General features: G+C 48.3%; 8 protein-coding genes across 8 annotated transcripts; 3 read left to right on the top strand and 5 right to left on the bottom strand.

The window, feature by feature from the left end:
* Positions 1 to 38: 38 nt before the first annotated feature.
* N7443_004162 (uncharacterized protein) lies at positions 39 to 2212 on the bottom strand (the record flags this gene model as incomplete). The annotated part of the gene is made up of 6 exons (XM_056884218.1): positions 39 to 157; positions 219 to 498; positions 553 to 1635; positions 1685 to 1832; positions 1906 to 1976; positions 2057 to 2212. The coding sequence occupies 6 exons, from the start codon at positions 2210 to 2212 to the stop codon at positions 39 to 41; spliced, it is 1857 nt and encodes a 618-aa protein (XP_056742496.1).
* Positions 2213 to 3348: 1136 nt separating this feature from the next.
* Positions 3349 to 4704, bottom strand: N7443_004161 (kinesin family protein; the record flags this gene model as incomplete). The annotated part of the gene is made up of 1 exon (XM_056884217.1): positions 3349 to 4704. One exon carries the CDS (start codon positions 4702 to 4704, stop codon positions 3349 to 3351), a length of 1356 nt encoding a protein of 451 aa, XP_056742495.1.
* A 1753-nt stretch (positions 4705 to 6457) lies between these two features.
* N7443_004160 (uncharacterized protein) lies at positions 6458 to 7437 on the bottom strand (the record flags this gene model as incomplete). The annotated part of the gene is made up of 2 exons (XM_056884216.1): positions 6458 to 7234; positions 7288 to 7437. Coding segments are annotated over 2 exons (927 nt in total), but the record flags the coding sequence as incomplete, so codon positions are not given.
* A 1654-nt stretch (positions 7438 to 9091) lies between these two features.
* Positions 9092 to 9940, top strand: N7443_004159 (uncharacterized protein; the record flags this gene model as incomplete). Its single annotated transcript, XM_056884215.1, has 3 exons — positions 9092 to 9336; positions 9389 to 9659; positions 9731 to 9940. The coding sequence occupies 3 exons, from the start codon at positions 9092 to 9094 to the stop codon at positions 9938 to 9940; spliced, it is 726 nt and encodes a 241-aa protein (XP_056742493.1).
* A 1020-nt stretch (positions 9941 to 10960) lies between these two features.
* On the bottom strand, positions 10961 to 12862 carry N7443_004158 (peroxisomal biogenesis factor 3; the record flags this gene model as incomplete). The annotated part of the gene is made up of 4 exons (XM_056884214.1): positions 10961 to 11738; positions 11793 to 12183; positions 12242 to 12588; positions 12705 to 12862. 4 exons carry the CDS (start codon positions 12860 to 12862, stop codon positions 10961 to 10963), a joined length of 1674 nt encoding a protein of 557 aa, XP_056742492.1.
* A 697-nt stretch (positions 12863 to 13559) lies between these two features.
* On the top strand, positions 13560 to 14359 carry N7443_004157 (autophagy-related protein 101; the record flags this gene model as incomplete). Its single annotated transcript, XM_056884213.1, has 3 exons — positions 13560 to 13638; positions 13719 to 14072; positions 14172 to 14359. The coding sequence occupies 3 exons, from the start codon at positions 13560 to 13562 to the stop codon at positions 14357 to 14359; spliced, it is 621 nt and encodes a 206-aa protein (XP_056742491.1).
* Positions 14360 to 15105: 746 nt separating this feature from the next.
* On the bottom strand, positions 15106 to 16140 carry yop1 (putative membrane biogenesis protein (Yop1); the record flags this gene model as incomplete). Its single annotated transcript, XM_056884212.1, has 6 exons — positions 15106 to 15226; positions 15279 to 15336; positions 15390 to 15453; positions 15596 to 15604; positions 15679 to 15885; positions 16087 to 16140. 6 exons carry the CDS (start codon positions 16138 to 16140, stop codon positions 15106 to 15108), a joined length of 513 nt encoding a protein of 170 aa, XP_056742490.1.
* Positions 16141 to 17329: 1189 nt separating this feature from the next.
* On the top strand, positions 17330 to 18724 carry N7443_004155 (aspartate aminotransferase family protein; the record flags this gene model as incomplete). Its single annotated transcript, XM_056884211.1, has 1 exon — positions 17330 to 18724. The coding sequence occupies one exon, from the start codon at positions 17330 to 17332 to the stop codon at positions 18722 to 18724; it is 1395 nt and encodes a 464-aa protein (XP_056742489.1).
* Between the last annotated feature and the right edge of the window lie 39 nt (positions 18725 to 18763).

Raw genomic sequence — 18763 nt, 5'->3', positions numbered from 1 at the left:
TCTACATGTCGCATAAGTAAACACGGGGAAGTCTACTGTCATTTCCCTTCGGCCAACAGCTTGAGTACCTGCTCCTTAAGTTTAAACTTCTGAATCTTGCCGCTCGCAGTCTTAGGGAATGTATCTAATGGCCCCAAGAAGAAGACATATTTAGGCACTGCCAGAAAACGTTAACAATAGTCTTGGGTTGCACCCATGGGTTACAAGTCTCAACCTACCGAGATGGCTGCTCAGTTTCTCGCGAACCCATTCCTGGATTTCCTTAGCAGTGATGGATTTCGGGCCATGTTCTCGCGCAATCACAAAAGCGGCGACTACCTCGCCATAGCGCTCGTCGGGAACACCAACGATGGATACGTCGCCAACGCTAGAATTCCCTAGCAAGCAATTTTCAATTTCTAAGGGGTGGATGTTCTCGCCACCGCGGATGATCAAATCCTTGATACGGCCGGTGATGGTGACATAGCCATCTGGGGACATGGAAGCTTCATCTCCAGTCTGATATCACGCATCAGAATGTTCTTCAGTGAAGGTCAATAAAGTCAAACTTACATGCATCCAAACCTTTCCATTATCATCTGCGATCATCACCTCTGCTGTCTTCTCTGGATCTGCCCAATACTCCTTCATAAGGAGATACCCGCTGACTGCTAGTTCGCCGCGCGTGTCTATTGGAACGACCTCTTTCTTGTTCGAGGGATTCACGATTTTAGCCTCTACATGCGGCATCAATCTTCCCACGGTATTGATCCTTCGATCTATGGGATCATCCGTAGTAGTCATAAGAGACACAGGGCTGGTCTCCGTCATGCCATAGCATATTGTCAGTTCAGTAAGATTCAAGACTCTATGCAGCTTCTTCATCAGCTCGGAGGGAATGCTGCTTCCGGCTGCGATGCCTGTTCTTAAATGCTCAAAGCCTTCGCTGGGAACCTCCCCCGACTCAATCAGACTGAGTTCCTCAAGGAACATTGTTGGGACGCCGTAGAGCGCAGTACATTTCTCTTCTTGGATTGCTTTGAGTGCAGCGCGAGCGTTGAAGGACTCGGTTGGGAAGACTATGGCTGAGCCGTGTGTTGCTGTTGCCATGTAACCTAAGATACTTCCGAAGCAATGGAAGAGTGGCGGTGGACAGCAGACGATGTCGCTCGGAGTGAGGAGCATACGGTCTCCGATCTGTGAGCCGTTATTCAGAATAGATCGATGACTTAAACACGCAGCTTTTGGCATAGCTGTAGTGCCGGATGTAAATTGGATGTTCAGAATATCGTCCGGGGAAAGGGTTTGCTCTGGTAAAGCACAGCCATCCGCCGGAATGTGGGACATGATAGATGAGAATGGTGTTAGGCTTTTGTATGCAGACGAAACCACGCGACCGGAAGAGTTATCCACAAAGATGACCTGCCTCAGCGAGGGAACAAGAGCAGACTGCACTTCCGGGTTTGACAGGTCTGGAATGAGGTGCTCAAGAAGAGGTACATTGCTTCGAGGATCTTTGCGAGGAAGGTTGGACTCGGCGCTGATGATGAGATGGCTTGTTTCGAGGTGGCTCAGAGCAGCAACTACCTGCATGGCGTTGAAAGAGAGATTGAGCGGGACCAGTATAGCACCGAGCTTAAATAACGCGTATGTTGCCTAGAATCAATTAGCCCCCTCTCTTCCTGTACTGCAGAGGCCAATATACCACTGCAAATTCCATCGAGTTCCCAAGCATGACTCCGACTCGGTCCCCTTTCTTCACACCGACTGATTCCAATCCACGCGCGAGGGCATTGCTTCTGGTGTCAAGCCCAGAGTAGGTGACCCGGTCATTTTGGTGTTTGGAGATGACCCTAGCAGATCAGCGGTAAAAATTAGTGTCCGTGGATGAAGCCAGTATTGAGGTAAGAGATCGAATATACTCACGCGAGTCTATCTCCATACTGTGCGACTATCTTTGAAAAATGACCGCCCACAGTGGACTCAATCAAGGGCGGCTATGGGCACAAACACGCGTTAGCTATCAACTTGATCCTTTGTTCCAACCTCATCCCTAGATTGATAAGAATCGGCGTACCTCTGAGGGACCTCGTGCAATACTCGCTGTTAAAAGTCCTCGTCTCAAGCTCGAAATCGACGCATCATGAGAGGATGTTCGTCTCAAAAAGAGACCTGTAGGAACGGAGTGACTTCGGACGCGAAGAGCTCTAAAAAACCCGCTGTACACACGCATATTTGCTTTCCGATCCCTGTATGCGATCACTGAAACCTCATGACGTTCATTAACTCCCGAATGCAAGTGTCAACAGAATATATGTAGCGACCCTTGAGAATGACCAATTGTGAAAGGGAGAAGCTCTTGGATCGCGTGAACAATCGCGGAAGCTTCCCCGCACCTTGATGTGCGGGGTCGGGAAGCCCCGAGGCACCGACGCCACTTGGCTCATGACTGTGACTATATTAGAGTATCAACAACTAAATCATGAAACTAACAAGATTACTCATGGGCAAGCGACCATTCCAAATAGTACGAAAAGCAGGTCGACTTGAGCTCCAGACCTAAGAAATCTATAACAGCTTACGGAGCACGGACTATGGGAGCACAACTCAGATTATGCCTCAACATCTGGCTATTGGGGCAGCCCCTACGTAGCGCCATCGACCCTGAGCCCTTCCCCATCGAGTATAGTTGAGACTAATATCGATCCTTCGAGTAACCCTGCCCCACGCTCTCTCAAAACATTTTTAGCTGTGTGAGTGGGAAGAGGGGAAAGCCTACGACGAGGACCCGCTAACGTGCATTCACTACCGTAGAGTGGCGAGTGACAGTTAATAATAGGGAGGTTTCAAAGAACACGGAGAAAGATGTCGTTTTGGCACCAAGCGCCTTTTGGCAGCTGTCCTTGGAAAAAAATAAATAGGAGCAACTCATTGTGACATTGCAAAAAGTCAATCCGGTCTAAAACAAAAAAGCAGACCTCGTTTAATCTTGAGCCTCTCTCTTTCCTTGCACTTGTGGCTGTATACAGTGAGAGTCGAAAACAGATTCCCCCACGGACACAGGCATTGTTTCTCGGCCCGTATCCAGAACCACGCTAGTCCATATCAGGTTACTTCAGGGAACATCCCTGTTTAGCCGTATCATCACTTCGAACGTTTTGGATTTTGACGTCTAGTGAGTCATTGTAAATTACTGTAGATTTACATGGAATCTTCCAGGCCGGTTTCTAGAATGGGCGGGAAGAGTCTGGCGATCTGGCCTGGTCCACGCCCATAGTTCTCCCCATTGTAAAGAGCGTGAGAAACAACAGGTATCCATTAGCCGAATTAGATGTGGTATTTATTCTGAAAGTATATAGCCGTACCTAATTATCCCCTATGCCCATTTGCTAAGCCTACCAAATCCCCATACTTCAATGTGTTCATCGTCGCCGCATATTGATCTGCCCCCGGCGAGACAGTCAGGATCATTGACGATTGAGCATCATTTGATGCCTCGAAGTGCTCACGTAGCACCATAGTCAATGGAGAGGACCGGTAGGGGATACGCGTTCGAGCCAGTGATCTGGCTCGGATCACTTCCTTCAATGCGAGAAGGTCTGTGTTAATTTGCCTCCCTTGTTGTTTCTCCTGAGGAGTTTGTCTGAGCCCAGTTCCAGCTGTGCCAGAAAGAAACTCGGCACCGGCCAAGTCCACAAAAACAAGCTTTCCGCCGGTACATTGATGTGCACGAGCAGTCACAGCAAAAACTTCTTCTTCGTGCTCTTCTGCCTTTTTCACACGAGATTCAAACTCGGCCTTCTTTGTCTCCGCAGCATCGATGCGTTGCTGGTTCACTTTATAGTTAGGATTTGGGATGTATTTCCCATCTTCAGTCTGAACCACTGCGCGACTTTGCTCCTCGATATACACATCTGTCGCATGTTTGCCGACAGGAACAAGCTCTGATTGCCGCTCAACCACCTCGTTACGCGCATTGAGAAGATCTTTGGTAATAATTTCCATTTCAACAATTGCATGCGTGCGCGAGCTTTGGTCATGTACCGTTGATGCTGCGGTCTTGCGGTGCTTCAGTCCTTCCTGTAGCTCCCTTTGTAGCTCTTCAAATTTCCAGCACGCCCTGGTGACAATTGGTCGGACCCTCACTTTCCCATTTTCTAGTATTTCTGTATCGCCTCGGATGTAAACCCGTCGATCGGCACCCTCGCGTATAAAGCACTCGTTTCGATTATTGAGTAAATCAAAAGCGCTATTCTTTCGTAATTCGTACACTCGGAGGCCAATGCCAAATTGGTAGGCGCTATCCTCTGCGCGGATTTTATCGAGCTCGATAGCCAGATGGCGTGCAGCTGCTAAGCAAAGGCCAAATTCGTCGTCATGTTCAAAGTCGTAACCGATCATGGTATGCGTTTTGCCGCTGCCTGAGTGCCCATATGCAAAAAAATTGTAGCACTTGCCCTGCAGCACCTCGGATATGATTGGTGCAACAATGCAATTGTATACTATGTGATTGTTCTCATCAGGTTCAATGACTCCGTCAAATGAGTAACCACTTTTCCAGGACCGTTCACGGCTTGAAAGTGATTGGGCTTGGACGGATGAGGCGATCGAGATCCGAGACTGTTGATTATTACGATCCTGGTCAGATTCGCGCATAATTTCTCCTTGTTGGGATCCACTCGGCTTGAGAGGTCGCCATCTCGCCCATACTTTGATTGCATTCATTTTAAGGTCAGCCACAGAGGGAAGAAGAATGGAAATTTCGAGGTCGACACCAAACTCTCGTAATATAAGGACTATGTTACCTTGGCAACAAGCGTAGCCCCGCCTAATCTTACTGTATCAGAGTTTCATATAATATACAGTATTATACATGATGCAGTAGTCTTAGAATTGAGAAAGATTTATTTTTGGAAAACGATTATTCACAGCTTGTACCCTGGCGCGGTTTCGGCCAAGGAATATTCAATACGTATCCGTGGGGGAATCTGGTTTCGACTCTCACTGTATAGAGTAACATTTACCGACTGTCGGGATTTAACAACTCAACCACCTAACACTTCTATTTCCAATCCCGCATAGTGAAAAGGGCCTCTAGCACTCTCTTATTTTGCACCCACTATATTTATACACTATTCGAGAAATTTATCAAAACCTTGGCTGGGTCTCTCTTATTGCGACTCCAGTTATGCTTGATGAAACTTTTAAGCTCAGCCAAAAATTCTTCAATTAGGTTAAGATTAGGCGAATAGGGCGGTAAATTAATCAGTTTTACCCCAGTATCCGAATGTATTTATACGAGACGCTCTAAGTGATGAAACAATGCGTTGTCTATCATAAGAACGGATTTAGGCTCTGGCTATCTTCTGTAATACTAGAGTAGCTAATCTATGAAGTCTTTAATATAATAGTATCCGTAGAGCCGCGGAAAACTCGCAAGAGGACGATCCCATCTTAGGAATATAAAGGTAGTATCTGATATCGATAGTCGCGGTGGAACTGTATTACTTGTAGGGGAGCTATACTAAGAGGTACGTAACCGATTCGCCTAAATCCGACCCTTTTATCGTAACCAGATTCTGACCGAGTCCGTTACCAAAAGCTGCGATTTTGATCTAGATGCCGTTCAATCGGGCCATGACCCCCATACCGCTTCGAATTTATATGAGCAACGGAACAGGCCACATTGTCCCCTCCCCGCACGGGCAGAGCGTTATTTACCTCACTACGCACATAATCGGCACAGTGCCTGAATGGAGGTTTATGAACCCAATCGAAGAAAATCTCTGTTGAAGAATAGCTTCAGCTGAACGGCCCAGTCTGACGTTAGAAATCAGAAGTGAGGCCCGAGTTACTGACCCGATCGAGTTAGCTCGCACATAGATGATCTACACAGCCAGCACTCGAGCCCAATCTACCGCGTAGCTTTCACTAATCAGGATACTCACATGTCAGGGAAAGGGATGTTAAGCGACAAAAGCTCATGTATAAGAGATAGAGCGATCCCATGGGAAGGATTTCTCATTCATCTTTGGGCTTTCTCCTTGGGCTTTCCAGATATCAACATTTAACTACCCTGTGAGATAATTATGTGTCTTCTCATCCCCTTTTTCATTCGCAAAAGAAATAAGGCGAAGGCAGAACAATCCCGGCAAGAGTCCGAGCTAGCAGTACACCCAGTGGCAATTGGCAAATTGAACTCAGCTTCGACGCCGTACGAGCAGAAGATTGGGAAAATCAATCCAGCGAGCGGGCCCTCGGGATAGAGAGATATCTTCCAGGTATTGAAATTCTCCACAGCTAGCAAAAATAGACATTCTAATGGGTTTTGGCAGTCTACCATGAATATGACTTCTCCGTTGGATTAATACAAAGGAGACTCGATTACTAAGGGATGTGAGCTTGAAGTGGGGTTAAGAACCGCTGCATTGCATTATGTTCAGAAAGCCAGCTCTTTGTCTCCTTAATGCCCTGTGATTCACCCCATTTTGTCCTCTTTATATAACTCTTGCGTTACTGAATATGAGTCCCCTGCTCTGGCAAGTTTTGACATCATAAATGCCTGTTGGATGCCCGTGGTGTACCCAATTCTGTCCAGAGTTTGCAAAATCCACTTCTTCATCTTTGGCTCGGATTCAATACAGTCCGATGCAACAAACAACGGCCAGATAAGCCGCATCAATCCCCCGACAGCAATCTCGTCAGATGCGAAATGGTACGGCACACTTGCACACACGCCTTCTGCCATCTGCTGAATAATGATGATACCCTGAGCTATCGTTGAACGGGTCTCAGGGCAATAACCCTGTTTCAGCTTGCTTTTACATGTAGACCCGATGATCTTGCGTAGCATTATCCGTATGAGGCGATAATTGTTCCAAAGAGAGGCAAGACCGAGCGTTCTGTACATATGATATGTATCGCCATATATGTTGTGGTAAATTTGACCGTCGTCGTTGATACTCACAGGAGAAGCTTTGACAACAGTATAGTGCCATGTAGGGTCAATTGACATGGCCCAGGCAACCAGATCTGCATCTAAATGAAGTGCTTTTTGTATGAAGAGCGCTGGGTTGCTGGAGGATGAATTTGGAACAGAGTCACTGATCATAGCTGAAAGGTCTCCAACTCGGGTTATGATATCGTAGAAACTATCCGTAACTTGGGATTTGCGGTCGTGGTAGGTTCTTGCCACCTTTGAAAGTTGAATCATGATTTGTGAGCTGTATCGTTTGTAGAATATGTTGCTGATGGCCTGCGGTATTTCTTTCGTTAAAAGGAATATGACAGATTTAGGTCAGAACGTACAATCTGGATTCGTATTTGAGAGAATAATTCCAGTCCAGCCGGTGTTTCTAATTGCTTCGATCCCCGCAGCTCGATAAGCCTCATCGCACCATTGATGTGGTTCGCCCAGCGATCCATGAGATCTGTGCCACATGCATGACATGTGATCACCTATTTGGTCAATCGAGGCTCCAGAAGCGCGCGAGGAGAAGAGCCTCACCTCGTACATACTGAGTAGCATCACTGCTGCTAGTGTGGAGTCTGATTTATACCTGGCTGGATCCTGCAATGCTCTATTCGTGGCAAGTAACGCTGTGCTATACTCACTATATGCAGACTGCATTAAATCTGGTGACATTTGTCTGTTGGACATGACTGCCAGCCCTATAGCTTTGATCGAGGCTATCAAATTTGGAGATGGATCTGAGTCTAGCAGCTTTGGAATATACGGAAGCACGCCCCAATTTGTGTTCTGACCAACAAAATATTTGAAGGTGTAGGATGTAGCTCGATCATCGGCTGATATCAAGATGGGTGCGAGGGGTAGAGATATTTGTTGGTCCTCAGGGGACATGTTCGATACGCCTGGGGTGGCGGCGGTATGCCTGGACTTGGCTTTCCCGATTACCTCCTCGCTTTGATCATAGAGACGCAGTGCTGTTAGATCTCGATATCCGGAACATTCTCGGTCAATTCGTAGACACTGTGAGCAAGATGGTCGTTTTCGATCACACTATTTGAATGAGTAGGATTTTCCCAAACGTGGAGCCAGTTGCACATGCCTTCAGACGCCTGCTTCGGCACAAGGCACAGCCTGGGCTGAGCCTCCCTCTATACACCATAGCAGTGCGTTCTCCAGTCTGGATACTGAAAAGGGTAATCAGTTCGGGGGGAAAGTCGGTCGAGTCTCACACGTTGAAGTGAAGGGGCCTAGGCTCACTTAAACCACTCAAAGAGCTCCAGCTTTTCGATTACCTTGACTGCTCACCAGTGGGGGCCAAACAAGAAGGTTGTCATTGGACAGATCAGCCTAAAAAGTGGACTTTTCCGAGCCATATACCGAATCAGGTCAAGCGGGGAGTTGGCGACTCGTCACGAAACGCGATCTCGTATACGTTTAATGCGGGCTAAATGGCTCGAGCGACCATTAGAAGCTTGATTATTGATTAGCCATCTCAGAAATGTGCTGGCAACTTTATTTGTTGGTATTTAAAAGTAGTCAAAACAAGTCTAATGCAATTTTTGCAAACCCTCCAGAGGGGGCAAGGTACTCATAATTCATATTATGTGTCTTCACCAAGATACACACAGAACTGCAATTTTATTCTCAAAGATGAGCCGGAAATGGAGATCGGCAATTAAAACCTTGTTTAACGCTGACCACATCTTTCGGCACTCCCTTAAGCAAGCTGAGCCCCCTATCTCCAGTCGGGCACCAACCGAGTTCGATAACTACATCGTGGCTGAACCAGCACAAGGATCAGCCTTAATTTCCGGGAAGGCCAACCAGCGCTCAGTGGGCTTTTGGTTTGGCTACTCAGACGCTAGGGCTTAAAACTTTTTCTCAGCTGCACACAGCCTATGCTGATCCTCTCCGAGGAGTATTCCAAAGAGAGTATGAGGTCTAGGGCAGTGTCAACTTTTTGAAATGGCGTCGGGGGCGCAATTATGGTGAATTCAAACGCATAAATAAAGCGTCTCTCATCTTAAATAGCAATGAAAAACCATCTCAATAAACCCGATAATTCTTCTTTCCCTTCCACCCGTGCATTCTTTCATATTTTCTAATTTCTTCTCTCTCGACGGGACAGGCCAGGTTCAAAACATGAACGGGATTTTTCCAGCCGATCTTGCAGTATACCTGCTTTTCACGCCGATCGTGAATTATCTTTTCTTCGCTCATAGATGGACTGGCTTCTTACCATGGTACTACCTATCGGTTTTTTGCCTTGCCCGAATCGTCGGCGGTGGTCTCGGAGTTCATGACAGCAACGGTCTACCGGCGAATATCATTCAGAGTGTTGGAATTACACCCTTGATTCTGGCAATTGATGGGTTGGCCCACGAAGCGTAGGCTCTATGATCTCGTTGCTGTCTCTCAAAGCTAATGGGAATCAAACAGACGATGCTATCGCCATCCCTCGCACAATCGAACTCTCGGTTGGTCTGTAGTCATTGGTACCTCGGGCCTCATGATCGCAGCCCTAGCCCTCTCCATTTCGGGCTCCCTGAATATCTTCGAAGGCACTCCCAAGTCGGATAGTTTGACCGAGTGGAAAGCTGGAACAGTTTTGATCCTTGTGACATGGGTTCTACAAATAATTTGGTCTCTGTTTTCTCTCATCTCATCTCAAGGTGAAAAGGATGCACCTGGTTACCACGGTGGCACTGCTGTGAGTTTTATATTCTTTGCTGGATATTAATAGCTTAGCGCTGAGATGGCTGATGATTTTCAATTTTAAAGCTTCTGCAAGGTGCTCTGGTCGCACTGGCGTTTGTTGGTATTCGTGTCATCTACGGAGTCATCGCGGTTTTTACTCAAAAGAGAGATCTCAGCCCGGTATATGGAACCACAGCAGTGCGAGTGGTTCTTATGTTTCTTCCGGAGGTCCTGGCGACCATGACAATTATTGCCGTGGGGCTTCGTACAAGACATATTCGACATGTCAAATAAGCCTGCTACCTATTGGGTGATCTTAGTGACGCAACTCTTGGATTGGGAAGATAAAGCAGTGATATGGGATTTCTAAGATAATGTTAACTTTTGCTGGCTCTCACTTTGAGATTTTGTTTGTTTTCCGGATGTAAACCTAGCAGTGTGGCCGCGAGGATTGGAGTAATGGTTCAGCGTGTACGTTCTTAGGTCGTTCATGAAGCGATCCAATTCTTTCTCTTCCATCTCTACGAAGCTCCAAGTGTTTCTGAAAGCAGCATTGCTATATATTCTTTCCTGGATCTTTACTTCAATCTCCTAAACATTATGTCCAAGATTTACAGCGTCCTGAGCGTAATTGGTTCGTTTTTCGCATCAAACCCATTGTAACTCGTTAACAATGCGATGATTTCACACGTTCTCACGGCAGCGCGAAAGTTGACCTAATGCAAATTGAAGGAGCGTTCAATGATACTGTGACCACAGGGCTAGATAGTTCTACATTCTCCCAGATTCGGGCCCAGGACTCCAAAGTCGACAAACACCATCACCCTCGCCAATGCCACTCGAACGGAGACCGCTACGATTGTTAAGTAATTATAGATAAAGGAACCTGACTAAGACTTCTTGGAGGGCCCTATATAATGAACTTTTTAGTCCTTTCTGGCTGTCTTTCTACGTGTTGTCTATTTACTTTTTCGAGATATCCTTCTAGAAAGCCTTTAGTATATCTAGGAATAACAATTTATAGCCGCATGTTTAGAATCAGTTATTTTTATTTCCTAGTACCGCCATATTTGAGGATCTAGTCACATAACACACCTGTGGAACTAAGGGTACAACCCCAGGCAGCAAGCTTAAAAAGTGTATGAATCGAATGTCTCTGTCGGTCGCCGTAGAAGTGGCTATAGTTTAGTACTAAGGCAGCAAATATTGAGGTCATATACATGTATCATTATCACAACCAGTCTAATTGAGACAAAAGTAGGGCCTAAAATAAATGCAAAACAAGGGTATTGGATAGATATGGTCCAACAGATCTCACAGAGCCGTCTGGCCATCAGAGTGGGGAGATGTGTTCCCATCTTCCACGGCCTTGCCCCAGGCCTCCTCAAAAGCTGATTCTCCCGGTGTCTCAGTCTCCAGTCCCCTCTGTGCACCAGTGCTCACAATTTCTGCCTCAACGTCGTCATCGAGGAGAACCGGGGCGCTTTGGGACAAATCATCGCTGGTCTCCGGTTCTTTCTCAACCATAACGGCTGCGTATGAGGAGGAGCCGAGCTCCTGCTCTCCTTCGGCTTCGGCGGCGGCTGCGGCCTTGCTGGCTCCGGGCAGCTCGAGGTCAAAGTTCGAGCTGTAGATCACGGCTGAGAATGCCTCTAGCTCTCGGACGTTTTGGTCCATGGCAGCTAAGTACTCGTTGGTTGTGTGGGCTCCGACTCCAATGACGTGGGCCTGGCGAGCCATCACAGCTAGGAGATTGGCAAGTTTTGTCTTGCGCTCAGTGGTGATTGGAGGAACGACAGTCGCCATTGAGTCGAATGATTGAGGCGTCGTCTCAGGGACGGGCGATGCCTTGAAAGCCTCGTCGGTGCATTTCGAATCAATCAGGGTTGAGAACCCTTCGTTGTTGAGCAATGTCAGGACGAAGGAGAAAGAAGGTGAATCGATGAGATCGGCGGTTTCATCGAGAAGGTGGCGCAGCTTAGACGCAGTCTGTGAGGAAGATGGGTCTGCTACGCCCTCGACACCTGATTCACGTAGGACGTATTCTTCTTCCTCTGCAGGCGGCAGTAAGCAGGACAGCCATTTCTTGGATCTGATAATGCATCGTCAGTCATCTGGTCATCATGGCAATCAACGGGTCACATACCGTCGCTCCTCTTCCGTGTTTCCTTCGACCTTCTTCCGAATCTGGAGAGTCAACTCTGAAAGCTTAGACAAGCTAATGTCCTCACGCGGGTTCAAAGGGCCGAAAACTTCTTCCACGGCGGGCTGGACCCGCGCCATTAGCTCTTGCCATCCACGGTGGAGTAGCCACCAGCTGAAAGCAAGGTATCGCCGGTTGGTTTCAAAGTCATCTCCCAGAGTCTGTGTCAAATCATCGTCGTGGTCTTCTAGGCTGATAGTCGAATCGGTCGGAGGGGTGGCAAGAGAGATGACGCTGGAGAGGTAGTTTCGACGGCCGAGTAGGTTGAGTTGGACGCGGGTGAAGATGGTGAGCAACGAGAGAGTATAGATCAAGGTGAAGGATCTTGTGATAGCTGGAAAGATGTCAGGTATCCATAACAAAGCGAGATAGGATCGCTGATGAGCACGTACATGTGATCTTGACCTCGTTCCACAGCTGTGTCTTGTTCCGTTTCACTCGGGGCTGGCCCTCCGCATCCCCAGACTCCGCCTGGCTCGCGTGCATATAACCCTCGCTCTGGAAGCTCGAAAGACTAGTCCGATCATCATTATTGACACTAGCTGCCACCGATGTCATGTCCGAGCCTGAGCCTTCCTCGGGATTGAGGCGCGCCAGCCTGTCCGCCCGCTTCTTCTGCAACTCCTTCGTCAGCTCCTCCACAGGAAGCGCTTCGATGATGTTCTCTGTAGCGGTCGGGAGCAAAGCTTGAACAGTATAGGTGCAATCGGTCTGATTTTGTTCGAATCGTCGGCGGAGACTATTGTCGTCATTGTCAGCCCAGAGGGATCCAGTCTGGGGAGTTCAAGCCTGTCACAAGCTCGCGTGCCAACAGGGCAGCAAGGGTAACCAAAACAGGGAGTCGGAGATACTGACTTTTCGCGGGCAATACGGTCACTGCTCATGCGCTCGCGTGCCTCGGAGATCTTGGATAGCACATACTGGCCGGCCAGGTAGCCAGCTCCTAACACGCCAGCCCCGATCGCGAGACCTTTGCGATTGCGCTGGAACCAGCGCCTAGCGGCACCGATCATGTTGAAAAGATATGAAGGAAGTCTCTTATCGGAGCAACGAATCAAATCAAGTTCATCGTAGGTGCAGTTGATAGAGATGGGAAGTCGGGCAGACGAGGCGGGAGACCCTCGGGCGCTGATCGTGGCCGGGGATTCAGGGCCTCGGCTAGCCTGCTCTATCGAATGTGAACTTGCTTCTGTTTCTGCATCACCATAAAGCACAATTATCGAAATCTGACTACCTCAACAATCAATACATGTCTATTCAAGCACTCGGCATCTACGAACAAGGTCCTAGGTACCTTCCCAGGTACCTGAGAAGGTACCTAGAGTGCAAGTCACTGCTGCATTCGGCGCAACCGGCCTTGCCGCAACCACTAATCCCTTGTCTATGGTGAATCCAGCTGGTCTCTCAATTCTAACATTCATAAAGAATCGCAATCTTCAAGAAACAAGATTCTTTTTACTTATTTTCGTCACCTCATAGAATCAGTTACCCCAGCCAATGATAAGGCGATAAGCGTCATTCGGCCCAGCCCGAAGGCCGATAGAAACCGCCCTCATACCATCATCACTCCTCACGTTCTACCGTCAACCTGTCCATGATCCTCAACTATCTTGTTCCAGACTCTAACTGAGTCTCCTCTCATCCTTCAATCTACCCACCCACTCTCCTAGACCAGCGCCCGGTCGTGCGCTGGTTCATCAGCGGGCGGGGATGGAGCCCCGCAAGACCCCTCCGGAGTACTTCCTGGAGATCTTCGCCGACACCACTACAGTGCGCGATGTACTGAAAGGTACGAGTATGCTCCGAATCTACAAGGCATTCAAATGGCATACATAACTCCCGAGTTTCGACTAATACACACACTCCCAGGCGTTCTCAACCTCATCTTCTTCCACCGCTACTTCCCCTCGATTCGCCCCGTCACCTTTGATGTCTTAGACTTCACCCTCCCCGCGATCAACGATGCAGACCTCGAAACACTGATCGAGTCTCGTGTGAGCGCCCTCGTGCGCCATCACCTTTCCTCAGCTGCGGGGGCGCAGGATGGCAAGGTCGGTGGGGGCGGGGGTGGAGTACGCGGTCGCATCGCTGTAGAGTTCTACGAGAAGAAGCGTCGTCGCTCGGGCCTTTGGTTTGGCGGATTGGCTGGAAAGGGGGAGGAAGAGGTGTGCTGGGAGATCTGGACGTTGGATGTAACTATCGCTACGCCGCGGACCGAGTCTGGTGAGTGCCACATGTACTGTGGGCTCTAGCATTCGTCTCTCTGGAGGGACTTGATTTGCTTCGAGCTGTGTGATTGAACTTTACTAAATACTTCGACAGAACGAGCAAAAGTCCGCAAAGCCATGGCCAATATGCTCCAAAAGGCCGCGCTGAAGATTCTCAACGTCGTCAATCGCGACAAGGACCACATCCCGCCCATTACCACCAGCGATTCAAACCCCTTCCCCTACCGCATTGTTGTCAATCCTCGGACTGATGGCTGGGGTAACCGTATTGGACTGTACTAAAACAGTGCGCTATCAGCCATTAGCCATTAGCTATGAGCCATGACTCATCATGAGGATTGTATTTCTCCAGCGCAGGCTTTGTACCAAGCGCATGATACGAATTTCTTTTCTGTTTCACCCTTAGAATACGAAGGATGATGAAATAGTGGCGTTGCAATTGTTTTCGTGGATCTATCCTCTCTCTCAGGGTTCCCAGGGTTCTAGTACGGCGTCAATAGGAGGCGAGTTTCTCATTCAGGTTGATATCCGTTTTACATCTAGCCACATACCAGCTAGGAATCAAATGCAGAACATATCAAAACTACAAGTTAAAGTAAAGGTTATCGTACGTACGGGGACATGGGAGGGGATATGGGACAACAACTGTATGCAGGCTCCGCGCCCAGATATTCAACATTGATACAGCCGATGCAACAGACACGCCATCACAGGCCGAGAAAAACTGCTACAGAGTAACCAACTCTACCATGTAGATATGTGATGGAATAAAGCACAAAAGCAAACGTTAACAACCACACGACCGAGACTCAACCCCGGACACGGCCCACGGCCTCCAATCATCTCCCCTCTATTGTCATCCTACTTCCAATTGCACTATCGTAGCGAGAGTCCTATCCTCCAAATGCACATCACTAGAGCCCAAAGGCACTGAGAATCGATAGATCCGTGACCTATCTCTAAACTAAAGTCATAGATAGACAGCGTTATCGAAGCGATTCTCTGCTAAGCTATGAGTAGGTCACTCTTCAGGTGGAGTGGGCCTTGGCAGCCTCGGCCTGAGCGCGGAGGTTGGCAGAGGTACCGGAGCTGGAGAAGAAGCGGCCAAGAACGGGCTGGATGAAGGAGTTGAAAATAATTTGGGCACCGCTGTGATATGGTCAGTACCATCTGAAGACAATTTCTTGGCGGTGGAGCTTACTTGGTCTGGGGAAGGGCCATCCAGAGAATAGCGACGAACTTGAAGATGTAGTAGAAGGCTGTAATGGGGTCAGTATGTCATATGGTAAGCTCGCGTGGCAGTTGAACATACGGAACCAGTAGGCGGCGTTGATGGCGCTCTCAACAACGGTCAGGAAAGCGAAGACGACCCAGTACTGTACAATTATCAGTCAGATGAGTGTTCATGCGCAGGTAGGAGAGTTGTCACGTGGCGCCTGGTAAGCCCGAGCCAGCATTGTGGCTTGAGCCTGAAACGGCAGCGAGTCATGACAGAGATGGGGGATGATGAGGACATACGGTGAGCCACTGCAAAATATAGAGAGTTAGTCAAGAGCTTATCGCATATTGGGACAAGGCTCAACAGCCTGAGAAGTCCTTACCTGAGTGTCATCCGAGGTACCCGAAGTGAAGAGGGCCTGGAGGGAGTAGTAACCGGGGAGAAGGAAACCGGCGAAGTTGACGAGGAACTCGCCAGCGATGTTGAAGAAGACGAGGAAGAAGTAGACTCCGACCAGACCCAAGATGGCATAGACCTTAGGAACGGAGGTCTGACGCTCAAGGTTGTTCAGGACAGGGTACTTGGAGAGCTATCGGATCAAAATGTCAGTCAGGATAGAGCTCAAAAAGCAGTAGCAATAACAGGGAATCGAGCTTAGATGATATGAGGCAATCATAGAGGCTCATGCTGCTCGCACAAACTGCGGGCTCGGAAGCAATGCAGCCGCATTTCCGTGCGAGGGCAGAAGCTGGCGAGGCACCAACAGAACACACAATCGCGGAAAACGTACCTCCTTGTCGAGCTGGGCAATGGAGTGCTGAGCACGGTCCTGGAAAGAGGCCATTTTGTGAGATAGGCTTGAATTTTCGCTATTTCTTTTGAAGTGAGAGCGAGAGCTGCAATGGAGCGAGGGATGATGAGAATGCAACCGGTCGAGCTGGCGGTTACGCTGTGCCCGTGCGGTATCACGTGATGTTATGACGTACTCCGCCTGCTGTCAGCTGCGAGATTCACATGGCTGTGTTAAACCTAGGCCTAAGTTGAATGATATGAATGGTCATTCTGATCTATCCTACACCTGCATCTCCTCAATGGTGCGTATTTGCGATCGAAACCTCCGGTATCCCGAATTCCTATTACATACCTAATACCTCATGCATCGATGATGTGAATAGTTTTATTTTAGAAGCCTATTTGCCGATGGACCCAAGATAATGAGTCGAGCAAGATCTGGATTCTTAGTGGTGCGTAGTGCTCGCGTGGTATCAATTTATGACGTATAGGGCTAGACTGACCAAATCAGGCGGAATGCATCCGACACGGCATACATTGCCCTATCGGTACTTTTTCTTTGATCTATCAACAAAAGACTAATTTGGCAAATTTCCCTTGCTTTACACATTAGTCGAGTGTGTATCTTTAACTATTGATGATATCCACAACAACTTATAAATACATGCGGGACCACCTATGGAGTTGATCTGATTACTCATCTATGCGAATATTATGCCCGTTGGAAAATGACCCATAGTCGACACTTCAGAGAGCGTAGAGGAAGTTGGCCGAAGCTTCTATCGTCAATACTTCAGTCTCAATGGTTGTCCATCATATGCATATGAAGAGGTGCTTGCCATCGGTTCCAATTATGTCGCCTTTTACTTGTATCAGACGACACTGCCCCTAAAAATGACTCTTCGCAAATATGAACTAACTGAATGTATAATATCCATTCAATTCAGATTACTACCATAAACGGAACACAAGATATAAAGGTAGGTGGCTAGGACTCTACCGGGGTAGAAGGGTTCAGATCAAATATCCCTGTCAGCCAAGTGATTTGAACAAAACTCCGCGGTGCTCACACTGCCCGCGGGCCACGGTAAACTGGATTTGGTGGGTTAGATCCCCTCAGATGAATGAGCAAAGAAACTGTTAATTTCAAGCCTATTCCTATAAAGCCTGAAGGTAAAACTTGATCTGATCATCTCTCACCATCTTTTTTTTCCATCTTTAGAAACATTCATCAAAGCAACATGGCGCCCGGAATAACCACCGACAACACGAAGATGACATTCGTTCCATCCAGGAACGATGAACCTCCTACTTTGTACCAGGGCTTGAATGAAACCGAACTTCAAGCCAAGACACAAAAGTTTCTGCTAAATTACGGCACCAAATTCAATAAAGATGTCATCTGCGGCAGCAAAGGTCTATACGTCTACACTGTTTCAGGACACAAAGTCTTAGATTGGACCTCAGGCCAGATGTCTTGCCTCCTTGGACACGGACATCCGGAGATCGTGAAAGTGATTGCAGACCACGCAGCATCCCTGGATCACCTCTTTTCTGGAATGGTGTCGCCTCCCGTTATCAGCTTAGGCGAACGACTCTCCAGCCTGCTTCCGCCAGGACTGGATAAAGCCTTCTTCCTCTCCACTGGCGGCGAAAGCAACGAAGCAGCAATTAAGATGGCTAAAGTTTACACCGGAAAATTCGAGATCGTTGGTCTCGGCGCTAGCTGGCACGGGGTAACTGCGCAGGCTTTGGGCACGCAGTATCATTTCGGTCGTAAGGGCCAAGGTCCCTTGATGCCGGGTATGTTGATGCTTCCTGCTCCAAATTCATACCGTTCGATTTTCCGTCGACCAGACGGCTCGTATGACTGGGAGGCTGAGATGGAGTATGGGTGGAACATGGTCGATATGCAGTCTTGTGGCTCGCTGGCTGCTGTTATCGTGGAATGCATCCAATCATCAGCTGGAATGCATGTCCTTCCACCTGGATATCTGGCTGCTCTCAAAAGACATTGCGAGAAGCGTGGCATGCTTCTGATTGTCGACGAAGCTCAGACTGGTGTTGGTCGCTGCGGCGATATTATGGCTATCACTCATGAAAATGTGGTTCCTGATATTCTAACACTCAGCAAGACTTTGGGAAATGGTCTCCCGCTAAGCGCGGTTGTTACCAGCGCTGAGATCGAACGTGTTTGCATCGAACGTGACTACTGCTTCTACACTACTCATGTCAATGACCCTCTTCCCGCCGCAGTGGGTGACAAGGTTCTTGAGATTGTGGTACGCGATCAGCTAGTCCATCATTCACGGGAAATGGGTGTTATTCTTCACGTAGCACTCAACAAGTTGAAGGAAAAATACGCATGTATTGGAGATGTCCGTGGACGTGGACTTATGGCTGGCGTGGAGATTGTCGAGAGCCGCGAAACGAAAGCTCCCGCTATCGCCCTCGGAAAGGCCATCGGCGATCGAGCCTATGAGTTGGGTGTCTGGGCGAATCTGAGCAGCCACCCTAGCTTTGGTGGTACTTTCAGGATTGCGCCTCCGATCACTATCACCAAGCAACAGCTTTTGAGTGGGTTGAAAGTTCTGGAGAAGGCGTTTGCTACTACTCCTGGCACTATGCCTCTTTAATTATCCTCTACAGTAGATATGATAGTACAAGAGTTCTGA

This window comes from Penicillium atrosanguineum (genome assembly GCF_028827265.1).
Source record: "Penicillium atrosanguineum strain IBT 20685 chromosome Unknown utg000003l_segment0_segment0, whole genome shotgun sequence".
Taxonomy (NCBI): Eukaryota; Fungi; Ascomycota; class Eurotiomycetes; order Eurotiales; family Aspergillaceae; genus Penicillium; species Penicillium atrosanguineum.
The sequence above is the reverse complement of the archived record's forward strand: the minus strand, read 5'-3'. Positions and strand labels throughout refer to the sequence as shown.